Source organism: Danio rerio, chromosome 14 (genome assembly GCF_049306965.1).
Source record: "Danio rerio strain Tuebingen ecotype United States chromosome 14, GRCz12tu, whole genome shotgun sequence".
In the NCBI taxonomy this organism is placed as follows: domain Eukaryota; kingdom Metazoa; phylum Chordata; class Actinopteri; order Cypriniformes; family Danionidae; genus Danio; species Danio rerio.
The window spans coordinates 37082282-37109650 of record NC_133189.1 but is presented as its reverse complement, the minus strand read 5'-3'; the positions used below and the strand labels follow the sequence as shown (position 1 = coordinate 37109650).

The window sequence follows — 27369 nt, the reverse complement described above, 5'->3', positions numbered from 1 at the left end:
AAGGACCCAGATTTTAGATTTCATGTTCTAAAGTGCTGACCTGGTATCATATCATACAGTACAATAGCACTTTACCTTGGACAATCGAACAGAAATGTCCTTGAAACACTGCTAAAGTTGTTTGATATGCTAGGGTTGGTGGTGTGACTGAATACAATACTCAACATTTGAATTTGATCAAAACCTTTCATCAAAGGTTGTCCTAAAACTGTTGAACAACATCCATTCTTGTCTGAGGAGAATTGAAAATGTTTTATAATCCACTTCAAATTTTAACGGTCTCTCTCTCTATATATATTGCTACCCTTGATTAGAATGGCAACCATAATAAATTTTATTCCATGTATACTCTTACATGCATATAAGTAACTGTGGCAAAAGTTATCACATCAACCTTTGAACAAAATATTAATTTATAAAAAACTGTGTTGTGCATCCTTACTACACTACTTGACAAAAGTCTTGTCTCCTATCCAAGTTTTAGGAACAGCAAATAATAACTTGACTTCTAGTTGATCATTTGGTATCAGAAGTGGCTTATATGAAAGGCAAAGGATTCTAGATTACACTTATTTTACCAGAAAAAAAAAAAAAGATCATGCCTTGATTTTTAATTATTTATTTATTTATAACGCTTACGTCAACGATGATGCGCTGTTCAGTTTAACGAAAGAGAAGCGCTCTCGCTCAGCACAGTGGAGATTTCTTTAGTTATATCATTTAAGTCGTTTGATATGCAGTGACACGCAGCCAAATATTTCGCCGAACAGATCGCCACTTTTGACACTCATTAATAATCATAAAGTCCTCGTGCTGCAGGAATTAGGAGGCTTGCTGAAGGGGCGCAGCTGTCGTGCAGTGTGGGGTGTGTGTCTTTAATAATCTACGGCAGTTTGCGTTCATTGAACAGTACGCATGATTATTTAATCCATATGAAACAGTCCCTTTAAAGTCACGTCTCGCTTTCAGTTTCGGGCTTAGGTGCGCTTTGCACTCACACACAAGCGTACCGCGCCAAAGCCCAAGTGAACCGCTCTCACCTCTTCCAAACGGGCCAGGGCCGGCCAAGTGAACCGTGCCTGAGCGTGATTTAGAGCACTCACACTTCTCAAACGAACCAGGAAATGGGCCAAAGGCTAAAGAAAACAAATTGAAACCAGCATAGACTTAAGATTCTGACAGAAACCAGTCATGTTTGGTGAAGGAACAATCATGGTTTGGGGTAACATTCAGTATGGGGTCGTGCGAGAGATCTTCAGAGTGGATGGCAACATCAACAGCCTGAGATATCAAGACATTTGTTCTGCCCATTATATTTTAAATCACAGGAGAGGGCACATTTCTTAGCAGTAAAGCACTCCTTCTCATTATTCAGCCTCCACATCAAAGTTCCCGAAAGCAACGAAGGTCAAGGTGCTCCAGAACTGGCCAGCCCAGTCACCAGACATGAACATTATTGAGCAGGGGTTAGATGAAAGAGGAGGCACTTAAGGTGAATCCAAAAGAACTTGATGAACTCTAGAAGTCCGACAGGAACAGTTTCTTTGCCATTCCAGATGACTTCAAGGCATGATCGTATATCATGTAGAATAAGCATAATAAGAGGCCTTTGCCTTTTATATAAGCCACTTCTGATTTCAAATGATTAACTAGAAGTAAAGTTATTATTTGTTGTTTTTAAAACTTTTGTCAGGTCGTGTAGGTTGTGAGAATGCTTAATAGTCAGTTTGAGCTATTTTGATCTGCAGTATCCATATATAACCTCTTTTAGACCTTGTGGCATGCAGTAATAAACACACTGTATTGTGGTTCTGCATGTTCACATGCAGCTAATTAAGCAGCAGCATCTCTTCTCACTGCGATGTGTGTTGTTGTTTAGTGTGTCTGCCTTTGTAAGGTGTTTCGGGGGTAACTGATGTGTTCAGTGCTGGCTTTGGGAATTGACTCCCTTGAGGCGGCGGGTAAATGAATGGTGTTTTGCGTCTGTGCGCTGGAACTAGTGAGGTGGGTCTGGCAGTGATGGGTGGGGGTGTTTTTGTGTGAGCGTAAAAACGATGAAGGGGCAGCACTTCATCAGAGAACTGACTGTATTTCATTACAGTCGCTGATGAACTGTATCAGTGCCACTGTCTGTTGCTGAGTGATTCTGGGGAATAAACTCTTATTGCGCGTGTGTGTGTGTGTCTGTCTGTGTGTGTGTGTGTGAGAGTGTGTGTGTGTGTATTAAAAACAGAAAGCACAAAGCAAGCACAGGACAGGCTGTCCTCAGCACTTATTTGGACCACGTCTCCCCTAATATTTTTAATCGAGTGGGAAGCCGCAGTGGGCTCTATCCAGATGGGTCTTTTATCAATTTATTAAATAAAATAAAAAAATGTGCGGGACCGCTGGCTCTCACAACATCCATCACTTGCTGGAGCCACGAGCGCATTAGAGAGCTTTCTGCTGAGCGAATCCCAGACTCAGCCCTGGCTCTTGCGGATGGAAGGGTCAGTCTCTGAGAGAAAGAAGGAAACGCATCTGACCCGAGGGAAACCAGGGCTAGTGTTCACAGGAGTCTGTCAGTGCTTCATGTGGAGTTTTTTTTTTTTGTGCTTTTGTTTTATAAAAGCACCCAGGTGCCCTAACATCCTCACCATCAGCTGGAGCATGTCAAGAGTTTTCAAGTGCTGCGGCAGCCCCTAGAACAGGGGTTGCTGAGGCTAATCTAATGCCTCTGATTGTCTGCTGTTTTCATAAGCTCAAGTCAATATTATGAGAGAAATATTTGGTGTAAGCAAATTAGCATGGCACATTTGACTTCTTTGGATGAGGTGTTGCAATTATATAATCGTGGTCAGAGACTTTTTATTTAACTGCACAATGGTCAAAATCACTGTACAAAATACAGATCCTGGTGAAGGCAGCAAGACTAAAGGCTGGTTTATACTTCTGCGTAAAGTGAGCCTTGCATGTAGCCGTGCATTTTTACATCTGCGTGCTGTTTGTGTTGCTCTGCAAGAACACTTCTGAAATGCTAGCTGACAGTTAGTTCCTCTGTGTTTAGTTTCTTTGCGGGTGTTTTGTTTTTTTCTGAACGCTACCTCAATGTAGAATTAGCTACAACTCGTTCATTCAGAGGTGGGAACCGGCGGACATGCAACAACTTTAATCATAAGGTAAGCACAAAACTATGTGGAGTTCCTTCACCAGATTAGACACTTGTTAACTCTTGCTCCATCGGGCTCCTGTCTCTCTGCACTGCCCACAGTTGTCACAGCTTTCAAGCTGACCAATCACAGACGTTGTGATTCACGTTGTTGCGACGTGTACGGTGAGCGCGTGAAGCAGAAGTATAAATCAGATGGCCTGCACCAAACTTGCGACATTCAGTATGACGAAATAAAAAAATGAACATCTGTGAAAACCATTTACATATTACAGCAAATTTGTTAGTGAATCTTCAATTTAAAAAAAAAAAGTGTTCTTGCGGAAGTACTAGTGGTCCCCACACCATGTGACTAAAAACAAGCTAATCTGGACTAAAGCAATCATAGACCATAGCAGACAGTCTTCCCAGTCCCTTTTTTCAATTCAAGGCAATAAACGTGCAGAAACAACTTTAGGGAATGATGAAAAAGCTCTAACGCACCTTGATTTTGTGATGAATAGCTAAATTTTAGGCCTTAAAAAAATCTGAAATGTTGTGTTGTGGGTCTTAAATCTTTTTTTAACAGGTCTTAATTTACCTTTGTTCATGTATAGCTACCCAATCTGGCTATTAACATTCATACAATCATCAACAATCCCAATTACTTCCCTTACAGTAATATTTGCTCAAAAATTCTCCATTTATTTACTGCTGACCATATATATATATATATATATATATATATATATATATATATATATATATATATATATATATATATATATATATATATATTGATTATTAAATTAAAATCATTTTTGATTGGGCAAGTGAAAATCTTTTCCAACTCAGATATTTAAAAAATCCTTAAAATTTTGCCTTGCATAAGTCTTAAATTTTATTCATAATAGTCTTAAAGTTTTAAACTTGATTTGTTGAAACCTGCAGAAACCCTGGCAAACTGTTTCAATACCTCTGCAGGTAAAAATCCCTACCATGATCACTCTGCTCCACTGTGGGTATCTCAATAACTTATTATTTGTTTGATAAGCTTCTTTAATATATGAGTTGAATAATTGTAATAATGACTTTTAGTTTTAATGTCAAAAGCTGTTTAAATACATATTTTATAGACGTGATAAAGAACAACTAATCTTATTATTTACATTGGAAATCCATGCATAAACATTGATTGCTAATAGTGACATATTTAATGGTTTTACATTCAGATAATGGTTTCTTCTTAATCTATTTTCAGACATGTAGATTTTTCTCTGTTGCAAAACTACGACTTAAATTAAAAAAATGAAAGTATTTCTTTTATTTTTTTCAGCCATGGACCATACAAGATGGTGACTTTTTTTCCCAGTAAAACATTGCAGATTTTTAAAAATGAAATCAAGGTTCTTGGCTGGAAGTGACTGTTCAAATCAATGGTCTCAAACTCAGTTCCTGGAGGGCGGCAGTTCTGGGTAGTTTAGCTCCAACCACCTCCAACTCACACCTGCCTGTAGTCTCTATAGCTGCTTCCCAAATGGCACACTATATACTATGCACTCATGCACTATGTACTTATGCACTTACACACTCAACAGGATAGTATATGTATGTAGTGTTGTCCCAAATGGCACACTAATGTTTTTTTACTAAGCGGAAATTCAAATCGTTTCCCTGATGACGTTTGACGTTGCCAAATCAGTGGAATAAACAACCGAATTATCAAATAATACTTTGCTTGGGCAAGTTGGTGCTAAACTCTGCCGGACACTGGCCCTCCAGGCCAAGAGTTTGGACACCTCTGCTGGCCACAGGTAATAATTTAGTAAAAAATATCATTTTCTTTCTTATAATATTGCATTTTCTCCTTAAAAAATGTTTATGCAAGTCACAAGTAAAACGATTCAATCTTTGGTCAGAACTGTTTTCATTCCTCTTATTGAGGTAGCTTTTTAGCTCTCATGAAACACATTTGTTATGTAGTCATCGTTTGCATTTGAAGTGATAAATATAAAAGTATTGTGTAATTAGTTAAAGTTGGAGTCAAGGCTTGGCCTGAAAAAGAACTCTTGCAATCCACAAAGAGCAGTTGCACAACAATTCAGGATGAGGCTCTCCTTGGCTTTCAGCTGTGATAACTAATGTGCTCACTCACAGAACGAGACACTCCTGCTTTTTATGTAAGACATTTTCTGTTATGAATTATGATATGGCTTCCTTCACTGGTCCGTTGGGTCAGATAAGTTCCTCACCTCAACTGAACTGTTCATTAAAGGGATAGATCACCACAAAAACGATCATTTATTTTCCCTCTTGTGGTTTTAAACCTTTGAGTTATTTCTTTTGTTGAAATGCTGGTTGCTGGCACATATCGACTTCTATAGTAGGAAAACCAAACACTATGAATGGAAATTAGTGGTTGCCAGCTACCTGTATTTTTCATATATCTTCTTTCATGTTCAACTGAAGATAGAAACTCCAAAATGGGGCTGCACAATTAAAATTCTTACATTTCGATGTTTAGTTTTTCTGCAATATATATTGCGATATGAATACAATTTCACCACATTACTTAAGTACCTCGATTTGGAAAGAATTAATTAATTTAGACTGATTTGATTGATTCTGTAGGGGAATCACCAAAGCATAAATACAATAAACAAATAACAAAGATAATTACACTAGAGCAAAGATAAAAGTGAATTAAACTATAATGTGACTATTGCAAATGGGAACATTGTGATATTGATACTGAAACTATTTTGAGCAAACCAAGTAAGTGGACCAAAACCACTTCGTTCAGCCGAATGCTTTGTGTGATATCAAGTGCATTTGCCATCTTTCTATGACTTTTTTTTTTTTTGCCAGTTTTAGGTAAACCCCAATCAGCAGAAGCACTGTTTAGCTGATTACACTGTTGAAGTGTTGCCAAGTGTATGCCATGCATTTAATATACCTGCTCTTGTTGACTTAAGCAATTCCAGTTTAGTAAGTTTATAAAGAAAGCAGGTGTAAATTTGGTTTGTGGGTAAATTGCCTGCATGCATTTAAGGTTATTACGGACTAGATCCTATTTGAACACTTTTATTTTTTGCAATAGGCAACACATTTAGAGAGTCATGGAATACCTTTTTTCCCCCTGTTATTTATAGCATAGCAATGCAGAGACACACCTCTAACATGTAAAAAAATGTCATGTTAAAACATATTTGCAATACAAGTTTGAAAAAGCCTTTAATTCAGATTTAAAGTCTTAAATTTCGTGGTAAAATTACCACAAAATAAAAAGCATATCTTCAGTCTGATAGACCCAAGGAATATTTGCATTTATTGGACAGAGCAACAATGTTTTTTTTTCACAGTAGGTATCAGAGAGAACTGAGAGAATTGCTCCTTTCAAGAGCTCTGTTTAAGTCTTTTTTTTGGCCCATTTCCACCGAGAGGTACAGTCGGGTATGGTACGGGTCACCTTTAGTAGGCTTGCGTTTCCACTGCCAAAAGCATATCCTTTTGGTGGACGTGGTATATGACAAAAAGTTTCAGGCAACGTCATTTTACTTGAGGAAATGGCACAGTAAAGCCGTACAGGTTGTTCTCATATCATATGAGAAGCACTTCTCACAAAACAGATGCTTTATACACATAAATAATGTATAAATGTTCATTACTAACCTTTCTATGAACATGATTTGATTATAACTGCAGTTCAATGATCATGTGAAATATCCTACTGTAATGCCTGCAATTATATAAAATAAATAAATGCACCATATATAAACACATACAGACCTTTAAAGTCTCTGATTTGTTAACAACTACAGAAAAACTACACACAGCATATATTTAGTCCTTCAAAATTAACCCAAAATATAGCCCACAGTCAGTGCAAACGAGTTCATAATAGTCTAAAGGCTGATGATGAACATGGCAGTTTGTTCATGGTTTAGGTTTGTCAAAATCATTCGCTGCTTTGTTTTTTCCGGCTTCTCAGTTGTTTTTGCGCTTCTCTCTTGCGTTTGTCCATTTTTGAAATGAATGGATATCAGAAGCACTTTAATAATCGCGCACACGTTATTATCATCAGCTCAAAAGGTTTTTTATTTCAGATATAGATACGCACACATTCGATCGCAAGCTCTCTGCAGAAAGTGAAACCGCTCGCACTTTTAGACTTCCCCATAAAACAAAAACAGGACAGGGCAGATTTTGTTTTTCTTGGCTTTGTGGCTGTTCATCAAGACAACGACAAGGTTTGTTTGAGCTCGGGTCAACTATGGCTCGTTATTATATGCATATAGTATTACGATGTACAGGTACAGTACAATTCATTTTTAGGTACCTTTTGACATTGGAAACGGCCATAAAAGCATACCAAACCGAACGGTACCTTACCGCTCAGTGGAAATGGGCCATTTGTAAGTGCCAGTGATACTGTAGCCACATTCACTTTTACGTTGATTGAGCAGATTATTAATAACCGTTCAAAGAACATTTTATCTAGCTCATGCTGGAGACCCAAAAACATGATGGTTTTAAATTTCTACCTTGAAAAAATCTCACATATGATACTGCAAAAAAAGATTTTCTTCCTTATATTTTTTGTCTTGTTTCTAGTCCAAAAAATATATAAATTCTTAAATCAAGCAGAATTTTCTAGACAAGCAAAACATATTTTCTTAAATATGGCAAAATGAAGTGAGTTTTTCCTTAAAACAAGCAAAATAATCTGCTAATGGGGCACGCAAAATAATCTTGTGTCAAAAGGAAAAACAAGATTTTTTTTGCTAACCCTATTGGCAGATTATTTTGCTTGTTTTAAGAAAAAACTTACTTAAGATTGGCATATTATTTCTGAAAACAAGCCAATATGATTAGCTTGCCTAGAAAGTGCTTCTTGATATAAGAATTTTTAGATATTTGGACTAGAAAGAAGGCAAAAAATCTAAGTGAGAAGCATTTTTTGCAGATAAGCATGAGTGAAGACTGCTAGTCGATTTGTGAAATAGAATTACAAATATATGAAAAATACTGTTTGTATGCTAGACTAGTCTTATTCCTGTGAATATACAAATAACGTAAGAAACAGAACGCACAATGTTTCTGTTAAGTTTTATTTCCATTTTATCAATGGCTAGTCTAGCAGAGGCTTGTTTTTATGTCAGACAAATTGATTAGCAGTCATCAGTTGTGCTCATCAGTGAGATTTTTAATGGTGGAAATTCCATTATTTAAAAAAGTTAAAGTTAACTTGTGAAACTCGGTAGACACCATGTAATTGGTGAATTGACATTAATACATTAAAATGTGAAATAAATGAAAATAAATCGATAAAAAAAACTGTGAATGAGTGCATTCTCAAAATATCATGTTTTGTGTGCTGCATAAGTGATCCAGGTTTTTAAATCATGTAGAATTTACATTTTTGATTTGTGTTAGCAGGAAAAGCCCTCTTTCTTTCCCTTCACTTTGTGTTCCTGACGGCGCCGCCGCTAAACAGCTGTCAACAGACACCTGGCGACTGAGAGCTGTTTAACGCATCATCAGACAATACTGAAAGATCTGTGAACATGCATGCACAGCACACACACACACACGATGCTCATTTCTCACCATGTTGTGTCGTGTTTAAGCATAATCCGAAGGCCAGGATTTAAAGATGCCAGAGTGTATTTGTTTTTATCTGCAAGCTGGAACTTGTAGCTGTTAAGTAAGATTGTGTGTGGCATGAGGAGGGGGAAGTTGCACGATTGGCTGGTTTGCAGAGCACTTTGGATGACGTCTAATGTGAAATGTATGTGTGTGGACGTTTCAAATGGGTTGTTTGGGATTATTTGGTCTCAGACTGGGTGATGGCTGAGAGCACTTTGTGGTGTTTGTGTGTGTGTGTGTGTGTGTGATCAGGAGGATGGGGATTATTAGCTGTGAGCTGAAATGCTGCTGGTTTGAGATGGGCTTTCACCTTCTGAAGTCCTGCCGGCTTTACACTCTCTCCCCACAGGAAGTTTGGCACCAATGCACAACACACGCCATCTTTTTTCTGCAGTGAAGATGCCATTCCTCACTGTGGCGTGTATGTGTGTGTTTGTTTTTTTTTGCACTAGCCTCTTTTAGCCAGGCCCTGCTGAGTTCCTCTGTGCGCTTGTGTGTGCGCTTGTGTGTGTGCGCTTTTGTGTGTGCTTGTGTGTGTGTGCGCTTGTGTGTGTGTGTGTGTGTGTGTGTGTGTGTTTGTGTGTTTGTGTGTTTGTGTGTGTGTGTAAGGGAGATGCAGTGTGTTTTGTATTGGCCAAAACCAAATGTTCACACGTGATCTTGACTTCACAACCCATCCCATCCTTGTCTGTTCGGCAAACAGCATAACTAAACAGAGAGTGCGTATAAAAACTCCCAGTGGTTTGTAACCTCCACTGTGTGACAGTTAGACAGGTGTTTGTGGCATTTTGATCATGCATGATATTACTGGTTAAGATGTGACACATGGTTTTCCTGTTCATTTGCTGCTTTTGGTGGGGTTTCCTTAGTGTCCGTTTTGGTTAACACTTCTGATCAGGAAAATAAAAATAAATGTTCAACTATATCCAGCTGTTCTGTCACACAAACAGCAAAAAAATAAAGGGTTTACTCACACTAGGCTACCTGAACCGCGTGTTTGATCTCGATTTTTGGGCAACCCTGACCCTGATTGGGTTTTGCAGTTTGAGTGCAAAGCGTGTCTGAGTGCGAAACTGAAGACACAATGTCACTTTTAAGGGACTATTTCATATGGATTTATTACTCATTCTCAATTTTCAATGAATGTGAACTCTTATAGTTTATTAAAGATGCAAACTGCTCACTGCACATCAGCTGCCACCTGCAGCAAACCCAAGATTAAAATAGTTTTGGATTTTACATTAGTTGAAATTTTGATTTCATTTTGACTTTTTGTTTTCAAATTCAGATAGCTTTAATTAGTTTTTAGAGGTAGATTTACTAGTTTTTATATTTTGAAATTGCTTAGTTTTAGTTTCGTTTTTATTAGTTTCAGTGTTATTTATTTTATATAAATTGGGACATTTGCTAGGTGCAAGAAACAAAATCATCAGAATATTTTATAATAACTCTACCAAAAGTATATTTTTATAACCTGTATTCAGAGGACACATGACAACTTTCATCTACCCATCCTCAAATTCAAATACAACAGCCCACAAGATAGCAGGCCTAAGTACCGTTCAATATGTGTGCAAGGCTGCTTCTGGGGTTAAATACACAGTAGTGATGGAAAGTTTAGATCTTTTCTGTGAACCAGGTCTTTCGTGACAATCCTCCCATATTTGGACTCAACATATCGAATATTTTTTTGTCAGAAATAATTATTTCAGTCAGTTAAAACATCAGCATCATCTGAAAAGTTTCTTACAATTACGTTTTGCAACCCAATTAAAGCGCGATTCACTTATTCAAATTCCATTACGACTTTATGTTGTGAAATAAACGTACATTTCACCAGATCCTCTGATTTAAGCCCTGGGTTTACCCGTGCTGCAGTTGCTCAAGTTTAGTTCAATTACAACAAGTTCTGTTCACTGAATCACACATGCGCATTATTATGAGTTCATCCGTTCCTAAATCCGATCTATGTATACTGTTCTAATAACCAAATAACGGAAATTGGTTTATTTCGAGTCAGAGGGGGGTATCAGGCTTGTTAAAAAGTAAGTCTTTGTGGTTAAGTGCTACTGGAGTTGTGAACCGGTTTGAATGATTTAGTTTGATTTAGTGAATTTGTTCAACTGGTTCACTTAAAAGATACGGTTAAAAAGAATGATTTTTTCGCGTTCACTAATACAGAAATAAAACCTATTATTGCACACAAATGTTTAAGTATCTGCTCGGGTCGTATTTAATGTTGTCACTGTGCTGCTGTCATGTCCAGTCGTTGTTTTTGTCACGGGAGCAGTGTGGATGACTGGAAGAGGACCGTCTTGATCTGGCCAATGACAGACTCCGATGTGCCGTACGGCTCAAACACCTGGTGTAAAACTGGCATGGCGAAGTAGATAGATTTACTTCTAAGAAGTTTATGTATTAAATACATTTAAAAAGGCGAAAACGAAGGACGTTTTTGCTATAATTTTTGTTAATTTCAGTTAATTTTGTATGTACACAATACAGTTTCAGTCAGTTTTTAAAAAAAAACTCGCTTTTATTTTTATTTCATTTAACGAAAATTATTTTTCAATTCTAGTTTTTGTGCAGCACCATGACTTTTTTATGAGCATCAAATGTGGTGGATCTGTTCAGCAAAAGATTTGGCTGTGTGTCATGGCATCTCAAATGACTTAAAATAATACAAAAACAATATACTGTAACTAAAGCAATCTCCATTGTATGGAGATTGTGCCTTGTGTGAGTACACCCAAAATTAGGCCATTTGTATGTTTCAGTTTTTCTGGATTCATTACGCATGGATTCGGGTAAACTGGTAATGTTTGTTTTATACTATAAAGAAGATAATTTTATAATATTTTCTCAGAATTTCTAACGAAGATATTACCATTTAGAGAATTTATTTTTGTAGTGTGGTGTGGTCAGAATAACAAATATTTTATTTGTCATGTGAATGAAAATCAATTGATTTTCTGTTTATTCCCCCTCCCCCAAATTTCTGTTTATTAACATAATTAGTTATTGCTTAAGTACAGTGGGATAATTAGGTTAACTAGGCAAGTTAGGGTAATTAGGGAAGTCATTGTATGAAAATATAAAAATATAAATACAAATACAAAAAAATATATATATTTGCCTAAAGGGCTAAACTGTTCTTAATCTAGCCGAAATAATAAATAAGATTTTTATAAATAAATAAGACTTTTTCCAGAAGAAATACTGTGAAAATTCCATACACTGTTAAACATAATTTGGAAATTGTGTACTGAAATTCACTGGAGTGCAATAAGAATGACTTAAACTGTATGTTGTACTAATTTGAAATGAATGTAAACAATATTTCATTAATTTTTGAAAGAAATTTCAGCTGTAGTTTTTAGAATAAAAACTAAAATATTTTTTTCTCATGCACAGAAACTAAGAAACTCTTAAATGTTGATGATTAATGTATCTGGAAGGAATAAAACAATTATTTAAATAAATAAATAAAGTCTCACCAAGCCCAAACTTTTGACTGTCTGTGTACTGTACATGTTGTCAAGAGCAGTGTGACACTGTCGCCTAACAACCTTTCTGTGCAAAGTTTTTACAATGTAAAGTTTTTTCTTTTTTTTTTTTCATGATACTTAGCAGGAAGGAACATGATGCAACTATCCACAAAATACTGTTGATATAGAGGCAAATACACCCACAGAAATGGGTAACAGATAGCTAAAAGTTACTGACATGTTGAACAGTACAACTAAAATAAGTGCCAACATATGCCAGCATCACATTTCAGCTCTCTGAAAGTGCAATAGGTTTCCACTGTATAACAAAAATACCTAACTTTCTACACATCTATTTGAATTTCATTGTGTAATCAAGCTGTTTTAACAATATATATTTGTGTGTCTGCCTGCAGGTGATTGTTGATACCCCAACCAGCCCTGTTACCAGTGGTTTACCTCTGTTTTTTGTCATCACGGTGACGGCCATCAAACAGGTTAGTTGCATGACGTCTGTGTTTTCCATTCTTCTTGACTTGTTTCTCTCTTTTTCCCCTCTAGCCTCTAGTTTCTCTTGCAGAAAGCAGTTGTTTTATAGCCATGTGTCACTGCTTAAATAATGCCGACCCCAGCTGAGAGTCCGGCTGACCCCAGAGTCCATCTCTCACACACAAAACAAATGATCCTGGGGCTTGTCACAACACGGAGGTCCTCTCGCAGCTTTAGATGTATTGTTTCAGGCTCAACTTTTTCCAGTGGCCCGCCGCGTGCTTTTTCAAAACGCACAATAGAAGGTGGACTTCCTTCCAGATAACTGAGGCCTCACACTGAGAGGGGCTCAGGCTTTAATTGGGCTTTGAAATAAGAGCCCAGGGGGCCCGTGTGACCCCAGCCAATTCTGACTTCAAATGACTTCTCTTCCCTGAACTCGGTTCACATAGGGAAACATAGGTTTACACTCGTACAGTTTGGTTTCGAAAAGCACAGCATTCGATAAGGATACTCCTGGTGTCCACATTACTTTGTACTTTAATATCCTTAAGAAAGGAGACTTTTGGAAATGCTTCAGACCCCATTTTAGTTTGAAAACTCAGGGTTCTCTTGTTTAATGCAGACTTTTGAAAACAAAGGCTGATGGACTGTTGCCTAGTAGTCTCTGATTGATCAAGCCCTGAAATATAACCATTAACATTGAGGACACAATTAGAGATGCACCAAATGTTGAGCTGCCTTCATTATTCTACATGTAAACTGAATAAAATATTTCCAGAAGTGTCGCCATTGGGTAACAAATGCCAAATGTTTTTAGATTCCAACCTGTCTGATTCCTATTTTCTGTGTCCTAAATTACAGAGTTTCTGGAAAAAAATATTTCAAGTTTTTTTCAGATAGGCATCATGAAATACATAATGACATAACTCATAATTCAGTAGACTTTTTCATCTGATTAAACCTATATTAATTATATTTGGAGTTTCCAAAGAATGTTTAACATTTACACAGGTACAACAACAATTTTGTTTCATATGGGTTGATCTTTGCCAAAAACATATCCTTTTGTTTTGGAAGAAGTAAGAAGCGACAAGGTGGTGACAGGCGACAATGGGTAAAACTATTGTGGTGTGCCTGACAGGGGAAAAATGTGTGTTTATTATGTTTTTAATGATTAAGGGCTCTATTTTGACGGTCCATGCGCAGAACACAAAACGCAGGGCGCAAACGCTTTCAGGGCGTGTCAGGACGCGTTTTTGCTAATTTAAGGACGGGAAGTCTGCCTTAAGCCGCGGCGCATGGTCTAAAAGGGTTGAGTTTATTTTCTTAATGAGTTATAGGTGTGTTTTGAGAATAAACCAATTAGAGTCTCATCTCCCATTCCCTTTAAGAGCCAGCTGCGTCGCGCCAAGAGCACATTCGCTATTTACAGGACGCAAAGTAAGTCTAAGTGGAAAAACTGAGCATTTCACAAGCAAACAGTTGACAGTTTTTTTAACAGAAAACTGTTAAACAGAGCATCTACTGTGTGAGAATGAGAGATAATGGAACTACTTTCACTTTCACTTAATTTTTTTCATATGTAAAGATATTTGCCTATTGCTCTTGTGCGTATTGAGCAGCGCGTAAGCGAGGCGCAACTCTGTGCCGGAGTTTAGACCAGGTTTGTTTTGGTCTAATGAAAAATCTATTTTAGTTTCTCAAAATGGCAACGCGCCAGCGGTCCGCCTCAGAACGCCTTCCTTTTTAGACCAGAACGCCTATGGGCGCACAAATGAGCGCTAATGCATTTGCTATTTAAACAGCGTAGCGCAACGCCTCAAAACCACTCTTGCGCCAAGCTGAAACTACCAAAAGACTATTGCGCCACACTGCGCCAGGTGTATGATAGGGCCCTAAGTGTTTGAATACAATGAAGTACTGGAATTAAGTGTTTAAGTGTTTTTGTGAAGATTTTTATTGTGGTTTAAATGATATTTAAGTGTTAAGTGTTAATTTGTGTAAATGAAAATACATTTACTAGATACTTACTCCTAAAGAGTGGTAGGTCCCAATAAAGGTGGGAGTTTGGGCCTAACTCTGCATAGTCTAAATGGTCAGTGATCCAGTCTGTGCCAGTTGCACCAATACTCCAATTTGACAAGTGATGGTGTTTTATGTGCATAATGGCTTTCAAATGAAGTGCAAAGCCTTGTTTGCATGTTTTACATTTGGCTGCTAAACTGCTTTTCATAAAATTATATAAATGGTTGTATTCATTCTGAATGAGAGGCATTTGTTTGGCTTTAATATATTCCACCTACATTTATACACCTACTTTGGCACACATACTAAAATTGATGTTGTTTAGGATAAATACCATTTGTGATTTGTGTTTGATACACACACCCACACACACAATTTATAAATATATTTATTGCTGAATTTAATCAAACTAGTTTTTTTTTTCTCATGATAGTTAAAACAAAAAAGCATTTTTACCCCGGTTTCCATCACTACAGTTCACCCAAAACCAAAAAATGTCATTATTTACTCACCCTTGCTCTTGTTCCAAACCTATACGAGTTTCTTTATTCTGTTAAACACGAAAGAAGATAATTCTGAACAATGCTGGTGACAAGACATCGTGGTAATTTCCATAGGATGTCTTCCAATGGCTGTAGTCAAATATCTTGTTACAGACATTCTTCTAAATATTTACTTTTTTGTTCAAGTAAAATCTTATACGAGGAACGATTGGACAGTGAGAGTGAATTTCTGTGGGGACAACTGACGTATCTTTCTGTATGCAATGGAAACTAGACTCAGTTCACCATGGGTGTATTTCTCAGAAAATAGTTTTATTTTTACATGTCCCGGTCCTCATTTGACCTTCTGCATTTTTCACCCACACAAGTTCTCTCATTCGCTGCATCTCTCCTAGGGTTATGAGGACTGGCTGCGGCATAAAGCAGACAACGAGGTGAACAAGTACCCGGTGACTGTGCTAGAGGACGGCCGGTCGGTGAAGAAGGAGAGCGAGAAGATCAAGGTACCTTTCAGTTTACTGCACCCTCGCCAACTCTCTCTTATAAGCGGCACTTTGGGAGCTGGGTGTGGCAAGCTGCCATACTTCACATGTGCTAATGAATTATGCCCACTAGGGGCGTTCACTGCCTGGAGCCATTCTTTTGCTGTATAAGGAATGGAACAAATGCGCAGTCCTCTGTCAAACTCTTACGGTCACAGATGTTTGGAGGTGCTTGGCAATACAGCTAGCTTAATGTTCGTTCTTTGTGTGTGTTTAGCTGATTACTTTGTTACCGTACACTACTGTTCAGGAGTCTCTTTTATAGAATTAATTTGGTCATACTTTATTTTGATGGTCTGTTTGTTTATATAACATTGCATCTAAATGCCAACTAATTCTCATTAGTTTAACAATAGGCTGTTAGGTTGGGGTTAGTGTAAGTCGACATAGTTCTTAGTCAGTTAAGATGTCTGCTTAGATGCAGTATCAACAGATATTAAGCAGGCAGTCTACTGATACTCAAATGGACCATCAAAATAAAGTGTTACCAACTTTTCTAGTCATGATAAACGTGTCACAAACATGTTAAGAAGCACAGTTGATTTCTGATAGAGGATATAATACTGATAAACTGGGGCATTTAAGGTGTGTTGAAATGGAAATCAGGTTTTAAATTGTAATATTTCACAGTAGGTTTTTACTACTACTAAGGTTTTTGATTAAATGATTGCAGTGTGGATAAGCAAAAGAGACTCCTTTAAAACGATTATTGACCCCAAAAGTAGCATTTTTATTTTTAAGATTGATTCAGATTGCTGTTACATTCTAAGATAATAGATATTTATACTCTTAACCGCACTGGTATTAATTTAAATGGTATTTCAAATAATTTTTTGATCATTCGTAGCCTCATATTTATCATATAAATCAAATCAATTATTTCTATTTAGTTCATTTTACTTGATTCATCAGTTTATTTATTTTTACATTTATATATTTAAATTTTGATTAAATAATTAACATAATAAAACAATAATTTAAAATAATTAAGTGTTTTAATTATTCACATTTATAATTGTATTTTTAATTCATGGACATGCCATTGATTAATGTTACTAATGTCAAAATGATTGTTCGCATCAGGTGGGAGATGTGGTTGAAGTGGTGGAGGACGAGACCTTTCCCTGTGACCTGATTCTATTGCAGTCCAGTCGAGAAGACGGCACTTGTTTTGTTACCACAGCCAGCCTGGATGGAGAATCCAACCATAAAGTGAGTTTAAGCACCTCTCACTTAGCATTGGAACATTTCTTTTTTAATTTTTTTGGGCTGCTTATTTATTTGTTTTTAGTCTGCTTGGACACAAACAGCACCACTAAGTGCGTTTTTAGCATACATCCATGTTCTTAAAATGTTGACATTGAGAGTTCTTCAAGTCGACAGTGAGAGTATCTAAAGTTGCTATTTTAGTTGATGTTAGTTAACATGAACAATACATTTATAGCAGTGTTTATTCATCTTTGTTAACGGCTTAGTTGATAAAATAAAAAGTTGTTCATTGGTAGTTTGTCAGCTCGCAGTGCATTAATGAATTTAATAAATTTAATTAATTAATTAATTAATTTTTAATAATGCATTAGTGAATGTTGAACTATGATAAATAATGTTATAACATGTTAATAAATACATGGACTAATGAAACTATTGTAAAGTGTGACTGAACACTGACTCTTTCTTGATTCAAAAATATCTTTTGCAGACTAAATGTACAGTCATAGACACATCAAAAATGAAGAGAAAAATTATTTGAACAATATAGAATCATTTACTCTATAGTTGCATGATTTTGGATAAATTGAGATTTTTCTTTTTTAAAAGAGATCAGAATTTTCTTTTAGTTGTGAAGAATTAAACCAAATAATGTGTAAGTGTTACAGTCACTTACAGTAATTAGTTTGACTCAAGATGTTACTTGTTTCACCACTGATTGAATCAACATTTTAAACGCATCTATTGAATGAATGATTCAGTCATCATAGACAAATTTAAGGCACATATCGCTACACGCTGACAAATGTATGCAGTCACGATTCAATTTTCATTTGAAACAAAGTTACCTTCAGATGATTTACTCTAGTTTGTTATTGTGGAAATCATTTTTATATATAAATTATAAAGTAAGAACAGAAATAACTAGTGGTGTAACGGATCACAAATCTCACTGTTTGGATCACATTATGGTTTTTCAGTCATGGATTGGAACATTTTTCGGATTAGCCAAAAAAGGGGAGGAGTCAAGTGTAATTTGCTTTCCATTTATTACAAAACATATAAAAGAATAATACAAATGAAGTGAAGAAATATTCAGTACTGTAAAAAGTTCACTGTTACCACTACTAACACTAAATGTAGAAATCTAACATTATAATTTGTACAAGCCATATTTATTTTTAGTCTCATTTTCAATAAATAATTCAGTTATTCACTCATACAACTTCATATTTTGTTGCTAGATTATCATTTTTAAAGAATTATTCAGTGGCATATCTTTCATGGTTGGTTGAAAAACCACCTATTGGTTAAATAATGTAATTGCTGCCTACAATTTCATTTTTGAGAGTCAAGTTAAATACATATGACATATGATTTTAATCTTTACCATAAACATCAGTGATTATATCTAAACTATGAACTGTTATCCCAGTATTTCTGTGATGTTTGACTGTTTGTAACTTCATAATTAATTCAAAAGACTAAAGATTTAATCTCTTTCTTGATTTTTGCATTTGTTCAAACACAGAATTGAATGCAGCAATTCGAAGGATAAAAAAACATGCAAAGCACCATCATTTATAATTTATGTTGCGTGGGTGTTGAGATCCCGATCTTTTAATGATTTATCGTGCAGCTTACACTGAATGCATTAATGCAGGCTAGACAAGTACTGACAGAAAATACTTTTAATAACCCAAAAATTAATAACCAACACCTAAGAAACCCATAACATCCACAACAACTTCCGTCATAATTATATTTTACAGAAAATCCTAAAAGTTTTCATACATGTGATTTGAAAGAGACGAGAGGCAATCTCTCTCCGATCATTACAAATGTAGGATTAATCTACAAGTAAAAAAGTTTATTAATCTGCCGGACACGTGTTCCGAACTGTGGGTTGCAATCCGTACGCATCATGGATCAACTGTGATCTGTTACACCACTAGATATAGCAGTATTGTGTGCTTAAAAGGACTCAAGCTGCATTATAACAGCTTCTCTCTCTAGTCCAGCAGCTGTGTTGATTTAATGTTTACAGTGATCATACTTGCCAAGGATTGAGATTATAGTCATCGAGCTAAAAGATCATTTGGTGTTAGAATGGAGCTTGCAGTCTTTTAATGATCAATAATGCAGCTTCATTCAATTTCTTTTCTTTAGCCTCTTTAAATAGATGTCCCAGATCTTGTCATCTTCATCATCATCCTACTGCCCCTCATGTTTCTCCCACTTCCATCCGTGTGTATTTATGTGTTCAGAATGACCTGAAATACTAATTGGCCTGTGTTTCCTGCAGACACACTACACGGTGCCAGACATTGAGAGGGACCTGCAGGTTCTCACTGCCGCCATCGAGTGTGAACAGCCCCAGCCTGACCTCTACAAGTACTGACTCCTCGAAAGCACAAACACACACCTATCTGAAACCTTTCACTACCACATGAGTGCATCAAAACATGAGGCATTACAAGCCTACTTTAAACTAGTAATTCATTTAATAAAAACATGATTTCATTTAAAAAATCATAATTTACTCCCCTTTATGTTTGTTTTTTTTAAATAGCAAATAATATTTGTTATTTTTAAATAACACAAAATTAAAAAAATTTTACAAGTTGTCCTGCTGATGCTAATATATTTATGTTCATTATATGTTGTTTATCTTTATAAAAAAAAACAAGAGACAAGTCATATATTCGAAGTGTTCTCGGAGTATGAAATAGTATTTTTTTAAAATAAATTAACGTTTTCATTAAATTAATAGTTAAATTAAATTAATAGTTCATTCAAAATTTTAAATGACTTCATAATTTACTCGCTCTCAAACCATCCTCAGTGTATATGACTTTATTCTGTCAGATGAACACAGAGTAGTTTAAAATTTTGATCTTGGATCTTTGCATATAATGGAAATGTGCAATGCTGTTGGGTAGTGGCCATTTTTTTAAGCTCCTAAAAGTGCAAAGAATGGTTATAAACCTAACCCATATGCCAACAAGGGAATTATGAAGGTCTTATAAAGCAGATAGATATGTAAAACTTATTAAAATAGTAATAAATTATAAACCAAAAACATTTTAGTGGCTGTTAAGTGGCCTTTCAAAACAACTTTTTTTCTGTTTTTTGACTGTACAGTATGTGTGACTCAATTATAAGATGTGTTTATAGCGAAAGAATAATGCTGGGTTCACACCAGACTCAAAGCATTTATAGCATCTATATTTCACAGTACGTTTTTACTATACTACCATGGTTATTGATCAAGTAAATGCAGTCTTGATGAGCAAAAGAGACTTCTTTAAAAAGATTATTGACCCCAAAAGTTGCTTTTTTATTTTTAAGATGGATTCTGTCAGATGTTACATTCAAAAATGTTAAATATTTATACCTTTTAACAACACAGATATTACTTCATATAATATTCAAAATTATTTTCTAATCATTCATAGCCTGTATAAATCAAATCAACCATTTCAATTTTGTTTATTTTACTCGAAGCGCCACGTCACTCAATCTAGATTACTCGCAGGATGTTTTCCACAAATTTTTCACTCTAGTTGAATTTTTTGAAGCTGCAAAGCATTGTTGTTTGCATTCACAGAAATGGGTCACACATTGCACACCATTCATGCAGCCTAATATAAATTTACATTGGCATTGAATGTAATCTACTGGTGCAAATACTGAAATTCACATTTTTTGTGAACTCTGCATAAGAGTAAAATACCATATAACGTTATACAGCAATTCCAAGCTAAATAGTTTTCTTGATTGTCTTCTTTGATAAACAAGCTGTCGGGAAAATGAACAGATGTCAGTGATTTGAGTTCACGATTTAAACATTTTTAAATATTTCTCTTTAAAAACCATATCAATCCACTTATTACGTTAGCTCCCTGTTGACTCTTGGGTTAGTTTTATGATGGATTTATGTGCTTTTGAAAGTTTCAAAAAGTGGCCACTACTGAAACACCATTATACATCATCAAACTGCCAGGCTAACATTTAAAACTACTGTGATTGTGTTTATCTGACAAAAGAACATCATATAAAGTACACTTAGAATGCCTTGAGGGTGAGAAAATTAGGAAGTGTGCTACAGTATAACCTTTAATTAGTGTATAATTATTAAATAAGAAAATCCGGTTGTTCAAATTTTTTCTGCTTCAAATAACAAGATTTCCCAGTTTGTTTTTGTAATCATACAATGATGTAACATACTCAATTAAATTATTAAAGCAGCCAATAATAATACGGAAGTGAATGTTTTATATGTGTAAAGCATATAAAGTTGAATTATGACTCAAATTGTCACATAAACCATCAGAAACCATAAACACATCCCGTCGGCTCATTAGTTCTTCGGTCCGAGTTGGAAATGTTTCCTCAGTTCAGGCACTGTTGGAGTAACTGAAGCGCTGAATGAGCTGGCAAAAGTTATATATGCTGGCATATGCCCTGATGTATTAGCCTGTGTTAAGCAGAAGCGACTCTCAGGCGTCTCCGAAAGTGAGTTTTGATTGAGTTACTTGTAAATATTTGCTAGCTGGAAGCATGATCTGTTTAAGATGGTTTCAGTCTTATTTGATTAATTAGTGTGTTCTCTCGGTTTTCTAAAAAAAGAATTGGTTCAACAGAATGATCTGTTCACAAACCGGACCATCCACTGTAAATAATGTTAATAAGAAAATAAATACACTAAATAATCATTTAAATAATAGTAATGTAACTAATGTCCAGTTTCATGCACAGACGGATCATTTTGCATCAAAAGGCTTTGTGTTGTCAGTTACATTTATTTGTTTGGCATTCTCTCATATGCTTTTTTCAAATCTCAAAGTAATGGAAACCATTGATTGCATTATAAGAGTTAGAGCTGCACGACATTGGATTAAAAACTGACATTGCAATATTTTTATTCACTGCATTATATAATGTGATATAAATGCAATTTCAGCAGATTACTTAAATGGCTCGTAAAGAATTTTAGATTGGTTAGAATGATTCTATATCATAGCATATATGCATAAAATTAAATATAAAATAAAATAATATAAATAAATAAATAAATAAATTTGAAAAATTATAAGAAAAGTTAAATGCAACATAAAAGATGCAAATGCACAAGGATTTATGATTGTATAACAGTATTCAGAAGCAGAAATTAAATAATCACTGTATAGTAATAATAATAATTAATAATAATAATAATAATAATAATAATAACACTATCGATTTGAGTAAATAATTATATAATATACAATTAATCTTTAAGCTACATGTTTAATTTATTGTGACCAAATGGCTTAAATTAGCTTCAAATTCTTACAGTCAGCTCTTAAAAACACATGCAAATAATATACTTTCACTCTAAGGTGAAATTCTAAAATGAATCCCTGGTGTTGTTCACTGTAATTTCTCATCAACTATAATCTCAGCTACATTCCAGATCCCTGTGATGTGACTATTGCGGACTCGCACATTACAATATCGATGATGAATCGATATATTGTGCAGCCCTAATAAAAAATGACCTCAATTCATCAACAAACTGTTTGATATTCTTCTGAAGATGAAAAAAGTTCACCCACATATTGTTAAATTTACAGAAAAATTATATTTTTGGAGGGCTGAGCTATTCTTTTAATTCTTCATTTTTAATCACCAGCATCATCTGAATGATTTTAAAAATATAATATCTCCTTTTGTGGTCTTAGACATAACGAAAATGATACTGCACTGAAACAAAACCAAGTTATGTAATTACATTTTTGGGTGCACCATCTTTTAAAAAATGCATCTTCCATAATATGTTGGATCCAGTTTGAGCGCAGTTTATCTCGTCTCCAGAGGTTGTTTGATTTTAGATCAGTGGTTAATGATGTGATTCCAAGGAAAAGTCGAACACTATCCGTCCTCTCTGCTTGAGTAATACAAGAACAAACAGACCTTGAAACAAACACTATCTGCAAGTTTAGAGAGGCGGCAGTCCAACTGTACCAGCAGTTTAACTCCTCAGCGCCCCCTATAGCAAATCACGTCACATTAAAAGCTCTTTAGGCAGAAGTACATTTGCATTTTTGATTTCTAGAACACCAGATGTCGCCTGCTAAAATTCCGTCTCTAAAAAAAACTTCAAAGGGCTGTTGCCAGCACGCCAGACTGTTGGGTCATCACCAATGAGCATCTTCCTTGTAATTGGTTCATTTCGTACAAGGGTCATTTGCATGGTGGACTGTACTGGAATACAGATATGATCATCAAGCAACTTTAATATGGATGGGGATTATGTAAAGCACAGGAAATGGGGTCACCACTAGGCATTTCTTATCACGATAAATTATAATTTTATCACAATATATATACAATATCATAATTGTTACAATAAATAATAAGACATGAGCTCCAAAATACTGTAGGGTTACTTTAGCATGTATAATAGCAAAATTAACTCCTATCTTTATTATGTTTAAACTCACTTAAACAAATTGTGAACATACATTAAAGAACAATAGAGAATACTTTACAATGAGGTCTCGTTAGAAATTAATTGATGTAGTCGGCGCTAGTGATGTAGTGGTTGGTGCGTCGACACATGCACTCCGGTGCTCGCGGCGACCCGGGTTCGATTCCGCCTCGCGGTCCTATGCCGATCCTTCCCCTCTCTCTGCTCCCCATGCTTTCCTGTCAATTATCTATACTGTCCTATCAAAAATAAAGGTGAAAACCCCGAAAAAATAATTTAAAAAAAGAAAGAAATTAATTGATGTAAAAAAAAGAGTAATAAAATCAATGAGAAATTTCTACATGTTTTTACAGAAGTTATGCAAATGTTTAAGATAATAAAAATTTACATAATTTATTAGCTTCATTAAACAGTTATGGTAGTTTTAATTTTTAACTTCTTAAATCCTTTGAACACGAAAAATAAATGCTTCAAAAGTTGCCGCTTTTAATTTTATGGTCGCTTTAATAAAACAAATATTTTAAAATTTATTTGAGCTTTATTTTATAGTTTTAACTAGGGCTGCCTGATATTGTTTGCTGCACGACCTGTTTCAAAAGATTGTTGTTTGAATACACTTTGTTATGGTTTTCTGGACAGTCTAACAGTATTATGGTACAGAAATTAAATAACTTTTTTTGTTGCATAAATCATATAAAGTCCATATAAATATTGTGATTAAATACAATTCTGTAGCTCCTGGTCAACTATAATTCAGACTCAACATTGCATATGTTCGCGATGTGACTATTTCAGATGCACACATTGCAGTATCGATGCTGAAACGATATATCGTGCAGCCCCAGTATTAACAAAAACACTGACAAATACAGCATCTGAATCTAAATATTCTTAATAGACATACTAAATGTTTTAATAATAGAGATGCACCTATCGGCAGGCCAGAGACTGGAATAGGGAGATTCATCTGATTGATTTCAGCTAGTCCAATTTGTTAGCAGCTGCACGTGCAGCATGGCCATAGAGATGCACATGCCCCTACAGATGGTGTGGTTGAGTTGAACATTGAGTATGTTTACATGGGCAACAATACTTTAATGCAATTTTAATATGATTAAGACAATACTCTGGTTAAGAGTCTACCATGTAAACAGCGATTTTTGATTACCTTAATCCGAAGTCATAATTGAACTAACCAGAAATGGAATTAACACGTAGAGTATGCTTAAATTAGTGGCATTAATGAAGTAAACATCGCAATCAAACCAATATCGTCATGTAGGACTTTTCCATTTTGTGACAAGATCCACAAGATTCACAAGATGTGAAATGCGGAAGTTTTTTTTCTTTCCATCTGATGTGCGGTATCTATAATTAGTGTCTTATACCCCAGTTTGTTACGGGGAGATGAATGAAATGTTCATAAGTGAAAGTTAAACTGCCGAACTGCAGTTAAAGTCGAGAAAATGGAGATGAAACACCAAACCCAGATGAGACTCTGCAGGAAACGTGAATATTATTGTCTTATTCAGATTAAGGCAATGTATGTAAAACTATGTAAACTTTGTATCTAAATGTAAACAGTCAGTGGTCTTTAAAGGAAGTGAAAGATCCAGAAGGGCATCTTTCTGATTTTATTCAGAAGGGCTCTTTTTTTGTCAGACAGCTCACCGGTTTGACTTTCACCGTCTTTTGTTTTAAAAAGCACCCGCTTCATTTTATTTTTATATATTTTACTGGAATGCATTAACTCTACAGGGGCCTGATAGTTAGCTGTGGAGCTAACGTTAATTAGATTCACGCATCTAATAGTGAACGCATAAAAATCATCATCATAATTTACGCAAGTGCACGCCTCAATGTCTCGCGACCTCTTTATAGGTGTTGGCGCCACCCTGGTGGGGCGCGCACCAGTTTAAAAACCCCTGCACTAGCAAAAAAAATATCTTTAAAACTGACAGACTGAAACTAACATCAAATGTTTTTTTAATTTCACAAGACATTTAAATGTTGTTAATGCAGTTTGGGGGAACTGTAATGTTTATTTTTTACTGTAATTATTATTTTTAACTATAATTATAGTTAGAAAAAAAATCGCAATTGGCAAAAATCTGTGTCTGTAGGTCAAACCTGAAATCGGAATTGGCCGAGATAATGGCAATCGGTGCATCTCTATTAAATAATTACAGGATTTTGAAGTGGCCACAACAACACTATCATGCATCTTTATTATTACAAAAGATTGTATTAGTTTTCAGGTTGACCTCTTCGATTTCTCTCACTATGTTCTTTTGACGACTACATTCATTTGTCCTTTTTTCATGTGCGTTAGTGGCTGAGAGAACATGCGTGAACATGCTTGACTGGAGCTTGTTTGCTTTTCTGCAGGTTCGTGGGACGAATGCACATTTACAAGCCGGAGCAGGAGGAAGCAGTAAGGTGAGAGCGTCTTTGGTTTGATCCCATGGGTCCAATATATCCCCCCCAGTAGCTCCTAGTCACTCCAGCTCTGTCTTTTCCCTTTGCATTAGCCTCTGATCATTATTCCATCGACCCGTAACGCCATCGCAGCATTAAAGTAAAGCCGGCCTGGCAGCTTCTCAAGCCCCGCTCGCTCTGCTTCCATTTGTCACCGGCCCATTTGAAATGTTTTTTATGAGTCTCTACACCGTGTCCTTCACAAGAGCGGGCCAAGCCAAACAGACCTACATACTTCTTGCAGAAATGCTGCTCATTAGGAGGCACTTTAACGCTGGGTTTGGATGCCAGGACGTGTCTTTATTGGCATAATTGTTTGTTTTTTATGGTTTCGTTTAGATCTTTGGGCCCGGAGAACCTTCTCCTTAAAGGTGCTACACTAAAGAACACCAAGGAGATTTATGGTAGGTTGTGGCCCCTGTTAATTTGGAGTTTTTCGATGATGAGGGATTGTTTTGAACTCTTGGACTGGTCTTTGCTTTTCTTTCTGAAGGTGTTGCAGTGTATACAGGCATGGAGACCAAGATGGCGCTCAACTACCAGGGCAAATCTCAGAAACGATCAGCTGTGGAAAAGTGAGTGATGAGAGTCTTGTTGTACCCCAGCGGGCCGTAAGGTTCAGTGTATTGATTTTCAGATGATTAGCAATGTTCATTTCAGTGATTCGGTATTGATTGGAAAACCCAGGATTAGTCTTTTAATCAGTGTGGGGGCTTTTTTGGTGGCGGATGTGAGAGTATCGTATCTGAATCTGCATGATTCTGACTGATTATAACAATTTAGTTAATCAAAATCTAGTAAAGCTAAGTTTAATTGTAATTAAGTAGCTATTAATTATTTTATAAATGAAAGAATAAAATAATTAGTTTAATTGTAATTTAGTTGTATGAATTATGTTTTGTGATTTATATAATGAACTGAATTATCTGTATGGCGATTTTATTTTTTGGTTTTGTTTTAGATTGGTTTGGTTTAGATTTACTTACCCTTATAAAAGAATATAAATAATTATTGTTGTTATTATCATTATTGCATTTAATATTATAATTGATATGTTTGTTTTTTCATGCTTTTTATTTATCATCTGTAATAATAATAATAATTATTATTATTATTCATTCATACATTCGTTTATTCATTTTCTTTTCTGCTTAGTCCCTTAATTAACCAGATGTCGCCACAGCGAAATGAACTGCCAACTTATCCAGCATGTTTTACGCAGCAGATGCCCTTCTATGTGCAACCCATCAATGGGAAACACCCATACACTCTCATTCACACACATACACTGGACACTTTAGCTTATTAAGTTCACCTATAGTGCATGTCGAGAGCACGGGGTCGAGAGCCATGGGAAAGATCCAGTGGGATCACCATTTTC

The 27369-nt window shown here is 35.6% G+C and overlaps 1 protein-coding gene across 5 annotated transcripts in view; it reads left to right on the top strand.

The window, feature by feature from the left end:
* atp11c (ATPase phospholipid transporting 11C (ATP11C blood group)) overlaps positions 1–27369 on the top strand; it is a 129139-nt gene that overhangs the window by 65868 nt on the left and 35902 nt on the right. For all 5 annotated transcript variants that reach the window (XR_012389830.1, XM_009291180.5, XM_021472836.3 and 2 more), the window contains exons 4-10: positions 12681–12761; positions 15680–15787; positions 16910–17038; positions 19341–19429; positions 25899–25949; positions 26328–26392; positions 26482–26563. Coding sequence is in view for 4 of the 5 variants with exons in the window: in XM_009291180.5 (XP_009289455.2) it covers positions 12681–12761; positions 15680–15787; positions 16910–17038; positions 19341–19429; positions 25899–25949; positions 26328–26392; positions 26482–26563 (605 nt within the window). In the remaining variant the exon portion in view is untranslated. The remainder of the gene's footprint in view (positions 1–12680; positions 12762–15679; positions 15788–16909; positions 17039–19340; positions 19430–25898; positions 25950–26327; positions 26393–26481; positions 26564–27369) is intronic.